Below are 14,991 nucleotides of genomic sequence, written 5' to 3'. Positions count from 1 at the left end.
CAATACTGAGGGAGTGCTATATTGTTCAAGATACTATCATGCATTTGAGGCATAAACTGATGTCCTGTATGCACTTTGAAAATCCTGAGGCATTGTTTGATGAAAAACTGGAAAGTCTTCCCCAATACAGTGTGCTGGCCAATGTCAATTCTTTAACCAACATCACTCAAACAGTTTGCTCACCATCAGAATGCCATTCGGGGAGTTTACTGCTGCATTTCCTTCTAAAGTGACATCAAAAAGTACTTCAAGAACATCAATAATGATTGGTACTCTCATAGAACCTTTCAATGTATTGCAAAGTGCTTCACAGGAAGCTTCAATGTGAGAAATGGACACGCAGCTTTTTCACAGTCTCTCCCAAGGCTTTTCATTGCTTGTTCAGCCCTGGTGAAATACCCCTCCCTTATGGTTGGATGCCCTTCTTATTTTCCTGCTCATGTTGAGAGCACAGCCAAGTTTAAATCCTCAGTGCATTGGATCTCAAATTCCTGTGTTATTACATGACATGACCCACAGTGATGGAAATAAGCAGCGCTTGGAGAGACCAAAGTTTGCGAATCACTTGGCAATCCACTACAACAATCTGATTGCAATTATCATATCCTTGTGAGAGGTCGCGAAAGCAACCTCTTGCATATTGCGCTTCGGTCAGGATTGAATTAGATTTGATTTTCACCTTTCACTTCCCAGAACTCGGCTCTTTGGGACATTAAACAGTCTTTCACCTTGGGAATGCAGGAGGCAGGAGAAGCGAAGGGGATTCGGTGAGAAGAGAAAATGTGGGGCGGGGTGGCAGGAAAGGGAGAATGGGAATGGTCAGATTTATGGTGTTTGTGGGGAGGGTTACTAGTTTTAGTGAACCTGCCCTGGAGGACCCCATATACTGTTATATGATTTTTAAATTGTTGATCTTGGGCTGTTTTGCCTTCAGTAATGTTGCTGTTGAACAGTAGGTATAGTGGAAGGAGAAGGAGCCAGGTGTAATCCAAAAGAACAAAGACAGAGAATGGAGAATAATGTTAAGTGAGAAGTTTACAAAACAAACCCATCCTCGCTGGTTACAGACTGTGCCAAGCTGCCTCCCCATTGATGTGCTGAACGTAGGATGGCAATTTGTTTAACAGTGAGAGTGTACACCCTTTGCATTGGTGAGTGGGGACAGTCCTGTGAGGATTAATGAAACCACTGAAATAGTGATGTTTGCTGGAGGTTTGTTTGCATTGTGAATGAGGTTCAGCTGCTAATCTTGAGTGACAGCTCGAAGGTTAGTAGTTTTCAAGGTGGCACAAAGTGCCCATTCTATACTCAGTAACAATACCGCAGTGTTTCAAGTGTGTCCTGTCACAGGCAATCAATCTGCTTCTCCCCAGGCCTGGACCCTCTCCACTTGCTGCATATCCTGCAAGCACTTTGGACAAAGAAAGAGATTCATGAGGTAAGTCCCCTATTGATGAAACCTCATAAAAGACCTTGGGATTTATGCAGCGCGGGTCTGCAGCACGAACACGGGGAAGCATTATTTATGCAAGTTTGTGTTGAGTTACATTAAGTGGTTTGCACTGGTAACAGTGTGTCTGAGGTTGGGGTTGTGGGCATTTTTGAAATAATGAGATTTGTATCATGTAAAATGATGTAACTGATCATGTGCCTCTGACATCGGTAAGGGAGAAAGTATCAGTCTAGAAAGCGCATGTGAAGGGAGAAGTCTTCTACACTCCACTAGAGAGCTGTATTTGAGAATCCACTAAGTGCAGGTTTGAATAGAGGAATCTGACAATACATAAGAGTTGAAGAGACTTAGTTACAGATTAGGAGCAAGCAGCCTAGAGGGCAGTGTATATATAGGCACCAGAGCCTAAGATATTCCTTACTGTTATCTCCAAGTGCAGGGAGCAGTAACAAAAACAGAAATTGCTGGAAAAAATCAGCATGTCTGGCAGCATCTGTGGAGAGAAAACAGTGTTAACATTTTGGATCCAGTGACCCTTCTTCAGAACTGAAGGTAGCTAGGAAAGGGTTGGTTTTGATGTAGAACACAGGGTGGAGGTGGGGTGGGGTAAGGAATAAATGATAGGTGGGGATGGAGGCCAAAGAGAGTGAAGAACATAGATATGCGTGCGAGAAGCCATGTCTGACAAATCTTTTGGAGATTTTTGAAGAGGTTAAAAACAAGAGGATAGATGAGGATAGGGCTGTGGATGTTGTCTATATGGACGTCAGTAAGGTCTTTGATATAGCATGCATGATCGGCTAATCAGGAAGGTTAGTTTGCATGGGATCCAGGGAAAGCTAGCTAATTGGATTCAAAATTGGCTGAATTGTAGGAAAGAAAGGGTGGTGGTTGAAGACTATTTCTCAGACTGGAGGTGTGCCACAGGGGTCGGTGCTGGGGCCTTTGTTACTTGTTGTTTGCGTAATTAATCTGAATGTGAATGTACAAGGCATGATTAGTAAATTTGCGGACAAAATTAGATATCATTGTTAGTGAAAAAAGTTATCAAAAATTACTGAGGGATCTTGATCAGATGGGGAAGTGGGCTAGGATTGACAAATGCAATTCAGTACAGATTAATATCAGATTTTGAGAAGATTTGTAGCTCAGGTTGAGGTTCTGGATGTGAGTTTGCTCGCTGAGCTGGAAGGTTAGTTTTCAGACGTTTCGTCACCATTCTAGGTAACATCATCGGTGAGCCTCCGATGAAGCGCTGATGTTATGTCCCGCTTTCTATTTAGCTGTTTAGGTTTCCTTGGGTTGGTGATGTCATTTCCTGCGTTGGTGATGTCATTTCTTGTTCTTTTTCTCAGAGGATGATAGATTGGCTCCAAATCAATGTGTTCATGAACATCAACTAGCCACAAAACGACATGACCCACTATCACTAGTATCCTTACATACAGATGAGGAAGGACAGCACTTTGATTGGGAAAACACATCCATCCCAGGACAAGCCAAACAGAGACACGCACGAGAATTCCTAGAAGCATGGCATTCCAACCGGAACTCCATTTGAAGCCAATGTGTTTGTTGATGGAGTTCCGGTTGGAATGCCATGCTTCTAGGAATTCTTGTGCATGTCTCTGTTTGGCTTGTCCTGGGATGGATGTGTTGTCCCAATCAAAGTGCTGTCCTTCCTCATCTGTATGTAAGGATGCTAGTGATAGTGGGTCATGTCGTTTTGTGGCTAGTTGATGTTCATGAACACATTGATTTGGAGCCAATCTATCATCCTCTGAGAAAAAGAACAAGAAATGACATCACCAACGCAGGAAATGACATCACCAACCCAAGGAAACCTAAACAGATAAATAGAAAGCGGGACATAACACCAGCGCTTCATCGGAGGCTCACCGATGATGTTACCTAGAATGGTGACGAAACGTCTGAAAACTAACCTTCCAGCTCAGCGAGCAAACTCACATCCATTAATATCAGAGTACAAGTACATAGTTCATTGAAAGCGGCGTCACAGATAGCCAGGTTGGTGAAGGTGGTATTTGGCATGCTGACCTTCATCAGCCAAGGCATTAAATGCAAGAATTGGGACATTATATTACAGTTGTTTAAGTTGTTGGTGAGGCTGCACTTGGAGTATTGTGTATGGTTTTGGTCACCCTGTTATAGGAAAGACATAGTTAAACTGGAAAGTGTGCAAAGTAGATTTACAAGAATGTTGCCAGGACTAGTAGACCTGAGTCATAGGGAGAGGTTGACCAAGATAGAACTTTATTCCTTGGAACGTAGGAGTCAAAGAGAGTGAAGACAGATTCTGAACCATCAATGTCAAGGTACAAGAGTTAAGAACAGTTGTTTCAAGATAGGTTGACAGCTTGCCATGTTTGAAGCCTGTCACAGTCAGACCAGCAAGTAAGGTCTTCCAGGGCCCAGAGCATAGACCTTCCCGTACATAGACAAATCAACATGAAACTCGGTCACAGAGGACAAAATGTCAGTAAAACAGTAAGTATACTGAGGAATCAGATTGATTTCTAAGCGAGGAAGTTAAGGGGAGTATTAAGTTGAGAGAAAAAGAATATAAATAAACAAACTTGAGAGATAGCCCTGAATACTGGGATAAATTCAGAATCTAACAAAGGAGGATCAAAAAGATGCTAAAGACAGGGAAAATAAACTATGAGGGCAGACTAGCAAGGAATATGAAAACTGACGATAACAGCTACTTCAAATCTGTAAAAAGGAAGAGGGGAGTCAAAGTGAACTTAGACCCTTTAGAAAATGAATCTGGGGAGACAATTATGGGGAACACGGAGATGGCAGAGAAGCTAAACAGATGTTTTGCATCCTTATGGTAGAAAATACATTGAACATCCCATTAATATTAAAGAATATGGGGGAGGAATTAAGTACCATCACCAATCACTAGAGAGATGTATAAGACAACTATTGGCTTAAAGGCAGATATGGCCCCAAGCCCTGATGGCCAGCATTCTAGGATCCTAAAAAAAGCAGCTACCGAGATAGTGGATACTTTGGTTACAATTTTCCAAAAATCAAGGTATTTTACAGAAGTTTCAGAGGATTGGAAAAGTGCCAGGGTAACACTTCTATTCAAAATGGGAAGGAGGCAAAAAGGGGGTAAGCATAGGCTGATTAGTCTAACATCTATTGGAAAAATATTGTCATCGATTATTAAGGAATTAATGGCAGCGTATTTGGAAAATCATAATCTAATCAATCAGAATCCGCATGACATTAGAGGCTTTTAAATAAATCTCAATTAGAGTGGATAGGTGGGTCCAGTAGATGTGTTGTATTTGGTTTTCCAGAAGGTGTTCAACAAGGTCCCTCAAAAGGTTAAGCCATAAGATAAGTTGGTGGTAATATATTGGCATGGATAGAAAATTGGCTGATGGAAAAGAAACAGTGAGTGGGGATAAAGGGTTCCTTTTCAGGTTGGTGATCTGTAAACAACAGGGCTCCACCAGGTCAGTACTGGGACCATAAATATTAATGACTTGGAGGGAGAAAACAAATGTACTATTTGCAGATGACATAAAAATAGATGGAAAGACACGTTGTGAGAAGGATACCAACAGTTTACAGAGAAATGTTGATAGGTTACATAAGTGGGCAAAGAGTTGGCACATGGACAAATATATTCTGGGGGAAAATATGAATTTGTTCATTTTGGAAGGGAGAGAAAAACCCAGAAAATTATTTAAACAAAAACTGCAGAAAACTTCAAAACAATAGGACTTGCGGATACTTGTGCACAAAATACAGAAAGCTAGCACACAGGCGCATCAGGCAATCAGGAATGCTAATGGAATGTTGGCACTTATTTCAAGGGGTTGGAGTATAAGAGTAGGGAAGTCTTGATGCAACAGTACCAGGTACTGGTGAGAGCACGTCAGGAGTACTGTGAGCAGTTTTGGCCCCCTTGTTTAAGAAAAAATATAATTTCATTGGAGGCATGTTCAAAGAAGGCTCACTAGGTTAATCCCTGATTATGGAGGGATTGCCTCATGAGCAAAGGCTAAACAGGTTGGGACTCTTCTGTCCGGAGTCTAGAAGAATGTGAGGTGATCTCAATGGAACATGTAGGATTCTTAAGTGGCTTGACAAAGTAAATGCTGAAGAGGGTATTTCCCTTCATGGGAGCTTTCAGGATCAGAGGGCATAGTTTCAAATTGGGTCCCTTTTATTATAGAACATAGAATATAGAACATAGAACATAGAACAGTACAGCACAGAACAGGCCCTTCAGCCCACAATGTTGTGCCGACCATTGATCCTCATGTATGCACCCTCAAATTTCTGTGACCATATACATGTCCAGCAGTCTCTTAAATGACCCCAATGACCTTGCTTCCACAACTGCTGCTGGCAACGCATTCCATGCTCTCACAACTCTCTGCGTAAAGAACCTGCCTCTGACATCCCCTCTATACTTTCCACCAACCAGCTTAAAACTATGACCCCTCGTGCTAGCCATTTCTGCCCTGGGAAATAGTCTCTGGCTATCAACTCTATCTATGCCTCTCATTACCTTGTATACCTCAATTAGGTCCCCTCTCCTCCTCCTTTTCTCCAATGAAAAGAGACCGAGCTCAGTCAACCTCTCTTCATAAGATAAGCCCTCCAGTCCAGGCAGCATCCTGGTAAACCTCCTCTGAACCCTCTCCAAAGCATCCACATCTTTCCTATAATAGGGCGCCCAGAACTGGACGCAGTATTCCAAGTGCGGTCTAACCAAAGTTTTATAGAGCTGCAACAAGATCTCACGACTCTTAAACTCAATCCCCCTGTTAATGAACGCCAAAACACCATATGCTTTCTTAACAACCCTGTCCACTTGGGTGGCCATTTTAAGGGATCTATGTATCTGCACACCAAGATCCCTCTGTTCCTCCACGCTGCCAAGAATCCTATGCTTAATCCTGTACTCAGCTTTCAAATTCGACCTTCCAAAATGCATCACCTCGCATTTATCCAGGTTGAACTCCATCTGCCACCTCTCAGCCCATCTCTGCATCCTGTCAATGTCCCGCTGCAGCCTACAACAGCCCTCTACACTGTCAACGACACCTCCGACCTTTGTGTCATCTGCAAACTTGCTGACCCATCCTTCAATGCCCTCATCCAAGTCATTAATAAAAATTACAAACAGTAGAGGCCCAAGGACAGAGCCCTGTGGAACCCCACTCACCACTGACTTCCAGGCAGAATATTTTCCTTCTACTACCACTCGCTGTCTTCTGTTGGCCAGCCAATTCTGTATCCAAGCAGCTAAGTTCCCCTGTATCCCATTCCTCCTGACCTTCTGAATGAGCCTACCATGGGGAACCTTATCAAATGCCTTACTGAAGTCCATATACACCACATCCACAGCTCGACCCTCATCAACTTTTCTAGTCACATCCTCAAAAAACTCGATAAGGTTTGTAAGGCATGACCTACCCCTCACAAAGCCGTGTTGACTGTATTTGATCAAGCCATGCTCTTCCAGATGGTCATAAATCTTATCCCTCAGAATCCTTTCTAACACCTTGCAGACGACAGACGTGAGACTTACCGGTCTATAATTGCCGGGGATTTCCCTATTTCCTTTCTTGAAGAGAGGAATTACATTTGCCTCTCTCCAGCCCTCAGGTACGACTCCAGTGGAGAGCGAGGATGCAAAGATCTTTGCAAGTGGCGAAGCAATTGCATTTCTCGCTTCCCAAAGCAGCCGAGGACAAATCTGGTCCGGGCCTGGCGACTTGTCAATCTTAATGTTTGACAAAATTTTCAGCACATCAGCTTCCTCTATCTCTATCCATTCCAGCATGCACACCTGCTCTTCAAAGGTTTCATTCACTACAAAGTTCGTTTCTTTCGTAAAGACAGAAGCAAAAAACTCATTTAGGGCTTCCCCTACCTCCTCAGGCTCCACACACAAGTTCCCTATGCTATCCCTGATTGGCCCTACTCTTTCTTTGACCATTCTCTTATTCCTCACGTAAGTGTAAAATGCCTTTGTGTTTTCCCGGATTCCTTCTGCCAAGCCTTTCTCGTGCCCCCTCCTGGCTCTCCTCAGACCATTTTTGAGCTCCTTCCTTGCCTGCATGTAATCTTCTCTAGCTGAACTTGACCCTAGCTTCCTCCACCTTATGTAAGCTACCTTCTTCCCTTTCACAAGAAGCTCCACCGCTCTCGTCATCCAAGGTTCCTTTATCTTACCCCTTCTTGCCTGTCTCAGAGGGACATATTTACTCATCACTCCCAACAACTGTTCCTTAAACAGTCTCCACATGTCTATAGTTCCCTTACCATGGAACAACTGCTCCCAGTCCATGCTTCCTAACTCATGTCTAATTGCATCATAGTTTCCTCTTCCCCAATTAAATATCCTCCCATTTTGCCTAATCCTCTCCTTCTCCATAGCTAAATAGTTATTACTATTGCTCCATAGTTATGAAACTTAGATGAGGATTTTCTTCGCTCAGAGACTTGAGAGCCTGTGAAATTCTTTGCCTCAGAGAGCTGTGTGGGCAGAGTCATTACCTATCTCGACCTTAACTATAAATATAGATCATTGGGGGTGTTAAGAGTTGTAAGAAAACACAAAGAAATGAATGCCTGATCAGCCATGTGATCCCACTGAATGGTAGAGCAGGCTTGAGGGACCAAACAGCCTGCTCCTGTTCCAATTTCTTAAATGATGTGCAGCTTTTCTTAGACATGATGAATGAAGTAGGAAAGTTAATCCTTAACCCAGCAGTTTCACTCACCCCAGAGCAGAGCTTTTCCAAAAAGTCCAGCACCGATGTAAATAAGGAACAGACCTGAAGCTTTTGAAACAACTAAAGAGAAGTACAGATGCAGTGAAGTCACTGATGCGTGAGAATCTAGGCTGGGAGTGGGTTCTGCTCAGTTATTGTGCAGCTCTACCGAATAATAGGTGCTTATCAATGGAATTGTTAGTAGGGTGATGTTTAGCTGTACAGCTTTAGAACATGAACATGTAGTGAATGAGAGCGGTGGAGCTTCTAGTGAAAAGGAAGAAGGTAGCTTACATAAGGTGGAGGAAGCTAGGGTCAAGTTCAGCTAGAGAGGATTACATGCAGGCAAGGAAGGAGCTCAAAAATGGTCTGAGGAGAGCCAGGAGGGGGCACGAGAAAGGCTTGGCAGAAGGAATCCGGGAAAACACAAAGGCATTTTACACTTACGTGAGGAATAAGAGAATGGTCAAAGAAAGAGTAGGGCCGATCAGGGATAGCATAGGGAACTTGTGTGTGGAGCCTGAGGAGGTAGGGGAAGCCCTAAATGAGTTTTTTGCTTCTGTCTTTACGAAAGAAACGACCTGTGTAGTGAATGAAACCTTTGAAGAGCAGGTGTGCATGCTGGAATGGATAGAGATAGAGGAAGCTGATGTACTGAAAATTTTGTCAAACATTAAGATTGACAAGTCGCCAGGCCCGGATCAGATTTGTCCTCGGCTGCTTTGGGAAGTGAGAAATGCAATTGCTTCGCCACTTGCGAAGATCTTTGCATCCTCGCTCTCCACTGGAGTCGTACCTGAGGACTGGAGAGAGGCAAATGTAATTCCTCTCTTCAAGAAAGGAAATAGGGAAATCCCCGGCAATTATAGACCGGTAAGTCTCACGTCTGTCGTCTGCAAGGTGTTAGAAAGGATTCTGAGGGATAAGATTTATGACCATCTGGAAGAGCATGGCTTGATCAAATACAGTCAACACGGCTTTGTGAGGGGTAGGTCATGCCTTACAAACCTTATCGAGTTTTTTGAGGATGTGACTAGTAAGGTTGATGAGGGTCAAGCTGTGGATGTGGTGTATATGGACTTCAGTAAGGCATTTGATAAGGTTCCCCATGGAAGGCTCATTCAGAAGGTCAGGAGGAATGGGATACAGGGGAACTTAGCTGCTTGGATACAGAATTGGCTGGCCAACAGAAGACAGCGAGTGGTAGTAGAAGGAAAATATTCTGCCTGGAAGTCAGTGGTGAGTGGGGTTCCACAGGGCTCTGTCCTTGGGCCTCTACTGTTTGTAATTTTTATTAATGACTTGGACGAGGGAATTGAAGGATGGGTCAGCAAGTTTGCAGACGACACAAAGGTCGGAGGTGTCGTTGACAGTGTAGAGGGCTGTTGTAGGCTGCAGCGGGACATTGACAGGATGCAGAGATGGGCTGAGAGGTGGCAGATGGAGTTCAACCTGGATAAATGCGAGGTGATGCATTTTGGAAGGTCGAATTTGAAAGCTGAGTACAGGATTAAGGATAGGATTCTTGGCAGCGTGGAGGAACAGAGGGATCTTGGTGTGCAGATACATAGATCCCTTAAAATGGCCACCCAAGTGGACAGGGTTGTTAAGAAAGCATATGGTGTTTTGGCTTTCATTAACAGGGGGATTGAGTTTAAGAGTCGTGAGATCTTGTTGCAGCTCTATAAAACTTTGGTTAGACCGCACTTGGAATACTGCGTCCAGTTCTGGGCGCCCTATTATAGGAAAGATGTGGATGCTTTGGAGAGGGTTCAGAGGAGGTTTACCAGGATGCTGCCTGGACTGGAGGGCTTATCTTATGAAGAGAGGTTGACTGAGCTCGGTCTCTTTTCATTGGAGAAAAGGAGGAGGAGAGGGGACCTAATTGAGGTATACAAGATAATGAGAGGCATGGATAGAGTCGATAGCCAGAGACTATTTCCCAGGGCAGAAATGGCTAGCACGAGGGGTCATAGTTTTAAGCTGGTTGGTGGAAAGTATAGAGGGGATGTCAGAGGCAGGTTCTTTACGCAGAGAGTTGTGAGAGCATGGAATGCGTTGCCAGCAGCAGTTGTGGAAGCAAGGTCATTGGGGTCATTTAAGAGACTGCTGGACATGCATATGGTCACAGAAATTTGAGGGTGCATCCATGAGGATCAATGGTCGGCACAACATTGTGGGCTGAAGGGCCTGTTCTGTGCTGTACTGTTCTATGTTCTATGTTCTATGTTCTATGATCTCAAGCTAAACATAACCTTGAGAAGGTAAAGCAACAGCAGGAAGTAAAGGTGTACAACTCTGGCACATGATGAAAACTCTGCCAACTTTAATGCCAGGGCATAAAGTCTGATGAAAGTACAGGAAAGTAGAAGCCACGGTCATCAGACAAACAGATCAATCAAGATTAAGCCTAGTTTGGCCACATCTGGAGTATTGTGTCCAGTTCTGGTCACCTCATTACCGGAAAGATGTGGAAGCATTAGATAAGGTACAGAGCAGATTTACCAGGATGTTGCCTGGAACGGAGGGAAGGTCTTACAAGGAAAGGTTGAGAGAGCTAGTGCTTTTCTTTTTAGAACGACGAAGGATGAGAGGTGACTTGACAGAGGTGTACAAAATGATCAGAGATACAGATAGGGTAGACAGCCAGAGACTTTTTCCTAGGGTGGAGTTAGCTTTTATGAGGGGCAAGTTTTAAATTGAAGGGAGGTAGATATCAGGGAGACGTCAGAGGTAGATTCTTTACTCAGAGTGGTCAGGGTGTGGAATGCATTGCTGGAGAGGGTAGTGGAGTCAGCCTCATTAGGGACAATTAAGTGGCCATTAGATAGGCATATGGATGATAGGATAAGGTAGGGGTGGAGATTAGATAGACCTTAGGTTTACGGTAAAAGTTTGGCACAACATTGTGCTATGTGTACTGTGCTATGATCTTCTGTTGTCAGCCAGGATATCAGGAGAAACGGGGGGCTTGATCTTACTTGAGCCAATGTATTATACTGTATGAGTTTATCATGGGATGTGGGACAGTTACTCCTCAGACAGGTACAGAGTGCCATCATAGAGTCCGTACAGTGTGGAAACAGGTCCTTCGGCCCAACAAGTCCACACTTACTAACAGCATCCCACCCAGACCCAACCCCATATAACTCACCTAACCTGCACGCCCCTGAACACTATGGGCAATTTTAGCATGGCCAATCCACCTTTCCTGCACATCTTTGGACTGTGGGAGGAAACTGGAGCCCCCGGAGGAAACCCGTGCAGACACAGGGAGAATGTGCAAAATCCGCACAGACAGTCGTCCAGGCTGGAATCGAACCCGGGTCCCTGGCGCTGTGAAGCAGCAGTGCTAACCACTGAGCCACTGTGCTGCCCCTCATGACTATTCCAGATGGTACAACACCATCACCCTTTCGTTGAACTTGACCAAACCAGATCATGATATCCATTAAGATTTCCAGATTGGCTCGACCTGTAATATTTGGACTTCGTAGGGGCAGGTGGTAAATGGTGACAGTGGTGGTCACAGCATTAAATCATGACATAGATGATTAGTATGACTTTGGCACTGAAATCAGAAAGAGAGAAAACACCATTCCAGAATGAGGATGTGAATAGGTAGGCTTTAGACACTACACTGTTGAATTGTATTTGATCATTACTTTGTACTGATGTGAATTGAGATTGTTACAGGAAGGAATTGAAGAGTTATAGAGATGAGAAACCTCAAACACAGTGTATATACTGGCACTTGTGGTCTGAGATACTCAGGACAATATTTCAATGTGCTTAAGACACAAGATAAAACAGAATAGCTAGCATAAGTGAGAACAAAATTTCAGAGGAGGGGCATGTCAAAAATCTGTGTAGCTTTTCATTTTTGCAGCAGCAACTCCATTTTTGCAGCAACAGCAGGCGCGGTGAGAGCAAGGACCAGGGGACTGCTGGGAGGTTAGTTTCCCATTTAGATACTTACCTCATGGAATCAGCGGCCTCAATTTTTGCAGCCACAGCAGGAGCGGAGAGAGCGAGGACCAGGAGGCTGCTGAAAAGGTAAGTTCTTCATTTTGGCAGCAGAGCTGAGTGGGAGCGATTGAATTGCACTCTGGGAAGGTGAGTGAACTGATATATTTCGGCAGTGCTGAGGAAGTCATGGATAGCACGTTAAGCAAATTGGTCACACCGCAGATTAGGATTGCTGAGGGAGAAAGGGAGTGGGTGACCAAAAGGAAGAGGAAAAGCAGGAAGGCAGTACAGGTATCCCTTGTGGTCATCTCCCTCCAAAACAAGTTTACCGTTTTGGAAACTGTTAGGGGAGATGGCTCACCAGAGGAAGGCAGCAGTAGCAAGAATCATGGCACCATGGCTGGCTCTGCTGTACAGAAGGGCGGGGAAAAGAGTTGAAGAGCTGTAGTCACAGGGGATTCGATTGTAAGGGGAGTAGATAGGCGGTTCTGTGGTCAAAAACGAGACTCCCAAACGGTATGTTGCCTCCCAGGTGCACAGGTCAGGAATGTCTCAGATTGACTGCAGGACATTCTGAAGGGGGAGGGCGAGCAGACAGCTGTCATGGTGCATATAGGCACTAATGATATAGGTAATAAATGGGATGAGGCCCTACAAGCAGAATTTAGGGAGTTAGGAGCCAAGTTAAAAAGTAGGACCTCAGAGGTAGTAATCTCAGGATTGCTGCCATTGCCACGAGCTAGTCAGAGTAGAAATGAAAGAACAGGCAGGATAAATGAGTGGCTTGAGAGATGGTGCAGGAGGGAGGGGTTCAGATTTTTGGGACATTGGGACCAGTTCTAGGAGAGGTGGGACTATTACAAATCGGACGGTCTATAACTGGGCAGGACTGGAACCAATGTCCTAGGGGGTGCTTTTGCTAATGCTGTTGGGGAGGGTTTAACCTAATGTGGTAGGGAGATGGGAACCAAATGAGGAGGTTAGTGGACAGTAAGGAGGTTGTAACTAAAATCTATAAGGAACTAGATAATAAAGTCAGTATGACTAAGTGGAAGAGTAGGCAGAGAGCAGATGATGAACGCAGAGGGACAGGTGGTCTGAGATAACACGGTGTAGAGCTGGATGAACACAGGAGGCCAAGCAGCATCAGAGGAGCAGGAAAGCTGATGTTTCAGGTCGAGACCCTTCCTCAGAAATGGGGGAGGGGAAGGGGATTCTGAAATAAATAGGGAGAGAAGGTGAGGCGGATAGAAGATGGGTAAAGGAGAGGATAGGTGGAGAGGAGACAGACAGGTCAAAGAGGTGGGGATGGAGCCAGTAAAGGTGAGTGTAGGTAAGGAGGAGATAGGTCAGTCCAGGGAGGATGGACAGGTCAAGGGGGTAGCAAGAGGTTAGTAGCTAGGAGTTGGGGGTGGGGCTTGAGGTGGAAGTAGGGGATAGGTGGGAGGAAGAATAAGCTAGGGAGGCAGGGACGAGCTGCGCTGGTTTTGGGATGTGGTAGGGGTAGGGGAGTTTTTGAAGCTTGTGAAATCCACTTTGATACCATTGGGCTGCAGGGTTCCCAAGCGGAATACGAGATGCTGTTCCTACAACCTTTGAGTAGCATCTGCTGTGGCACAGCAGGAGGCCCAGAATGGGCATGTTGTCTGCGAAATGGCGGGGGGAGTTGAAATGGTTCGCGACTGGGACGTGCAGTTGTTCAGTGCGAACCGAGCGTAGGTGTTCTGCAAAGCAGAGCCCAAGCCTCCGCTTGGTTTCTCCGATGTAGAGGAGGCCACAACGGGAACAGGGGATGCAGTATATCACGTTAGCAGATGTGCAGGTGAACAACTGCAAATCAGTTGTGGAAAGTCTTCTTGGGGCCTCGGATGGAGGGCAGGTGTAGGGGTAGGTGTAGCACTTCCTGCGGTTGCAGGGAAAAATGCCGGGTGTGGTGTGGCTGGAGGGGACAAGGGAGTCACAGAGTGAGTGGTCTCTCTGGAAGGCAGATAAGGGTGGGGTGGGAAAAATGTCTTTGGTGGTGGGGTCGGATTGCAGATGGTGGAAGTGTTAGAGGCTGATGCATTGGATCTGGAGGTTGGTGGGGTGGTACGTGAGGACGAGGGGGATTCTGTTTTGGTTCTTATTGCGGGGACGGGGTGTGAAGGATGAGTTGTGGGAAATGCAGGTGACATAGTCGAGGGCCTTCTCGACCACTGAGAGGAGGACCGTTGCGGTCTTCGAAAAACAAGGGCATCTGAGATGTACAGCAGTGGAATGCCTCATCCCGGGAGCAGATGCGGTGGAGGCGAAGGAATTGGGAATAGGGGATGGCATTTTTGCAGGAAGGTGGGTGGGAGGAGATGTATTCTAGGTAGCTGTGGGAGTCAGTGGGCATGAATTCGATATCGGTTTCTGGGTGGTTGCCAGAGAAGGAGACAGATTTGTGGATTTTGGGAAGGATATAGAAGCGGGCAGTGCGGGGTTGGGAGGTCACCTGAAATTATGAGGTTGTGGATGATATGGGAGATAATGGTTTGGTGTTTGGGGATGGGGTCAGGTGGCGGTAGGAGGAGGTGTCGGAGGGTTGGCGCCTGGCCTCGGCGATGTAGAGGCCAGTGCGCCATATTATAACTGTGCCTCCCTTGTCTGCAGGTTTGATGGTGAGGTTGGGATTGGAGCGGAGGGCCGCACGCTCTGCAGGGGAGAGGTTGGAGTGGGTGAGAGGGGTGGAGAGGTTGAGGCAATTGATGTCGCGACAGCTGTTGGAGATGAAGAGGTCGAGGGAGGGTAGGAGGCCTTGGGGTGGTGTCGAGG

The 14,991-nt window shown here is 45.5% G+C and overlaps 1 protein-coding gene across 3 annotated transcripts in view; it reads left to right on the top strand.

Annotated features, from left to right (window-relative positions):
* Positions 1–14,991, top strand: part of exd3 (exonuclease 3'-5' domain containing 3) — a 644,822-nt gene that overhangs the window by 291,039 nt on the left and 338,792 nt on the right. For all 3 annotated transcript variants that reach the window (XM_059638357.1, XM_059638356.1, XM_048558801.2), the window contains one exon: positions 1,374–1,438. In XM_059638357.1, coding sequence (XP_059494340.1) covers positions 1,374–1,438 — 65 coding nt within the window. The remainder of the gene's footprint in view (positions 1–1,373; positions 1,439–14,991) is intronic.

The sequence above is a fragment of the Stegostoma tigrinum genome, chromosome 29, assembly GCF_030684315.1.
Source record: "Stegostoma tigrinum isolate sSteTig4 chromosome 29, sSteTig4.hap1, whole genome shotgun sequence".
Classification (NCBI taxonomy): domain Eukaryota; kingdom Metazoa; phylum Chordata; class Chondrichthyes; order Orectolobiformes; family Stegostomatidae; genus Stegostoma; species Stegostoma tigrinum.
Note: the sequence above shows the minus strand (reverse complement) of the source record. Positions and strands in the feature narration are given on the sequence as shown.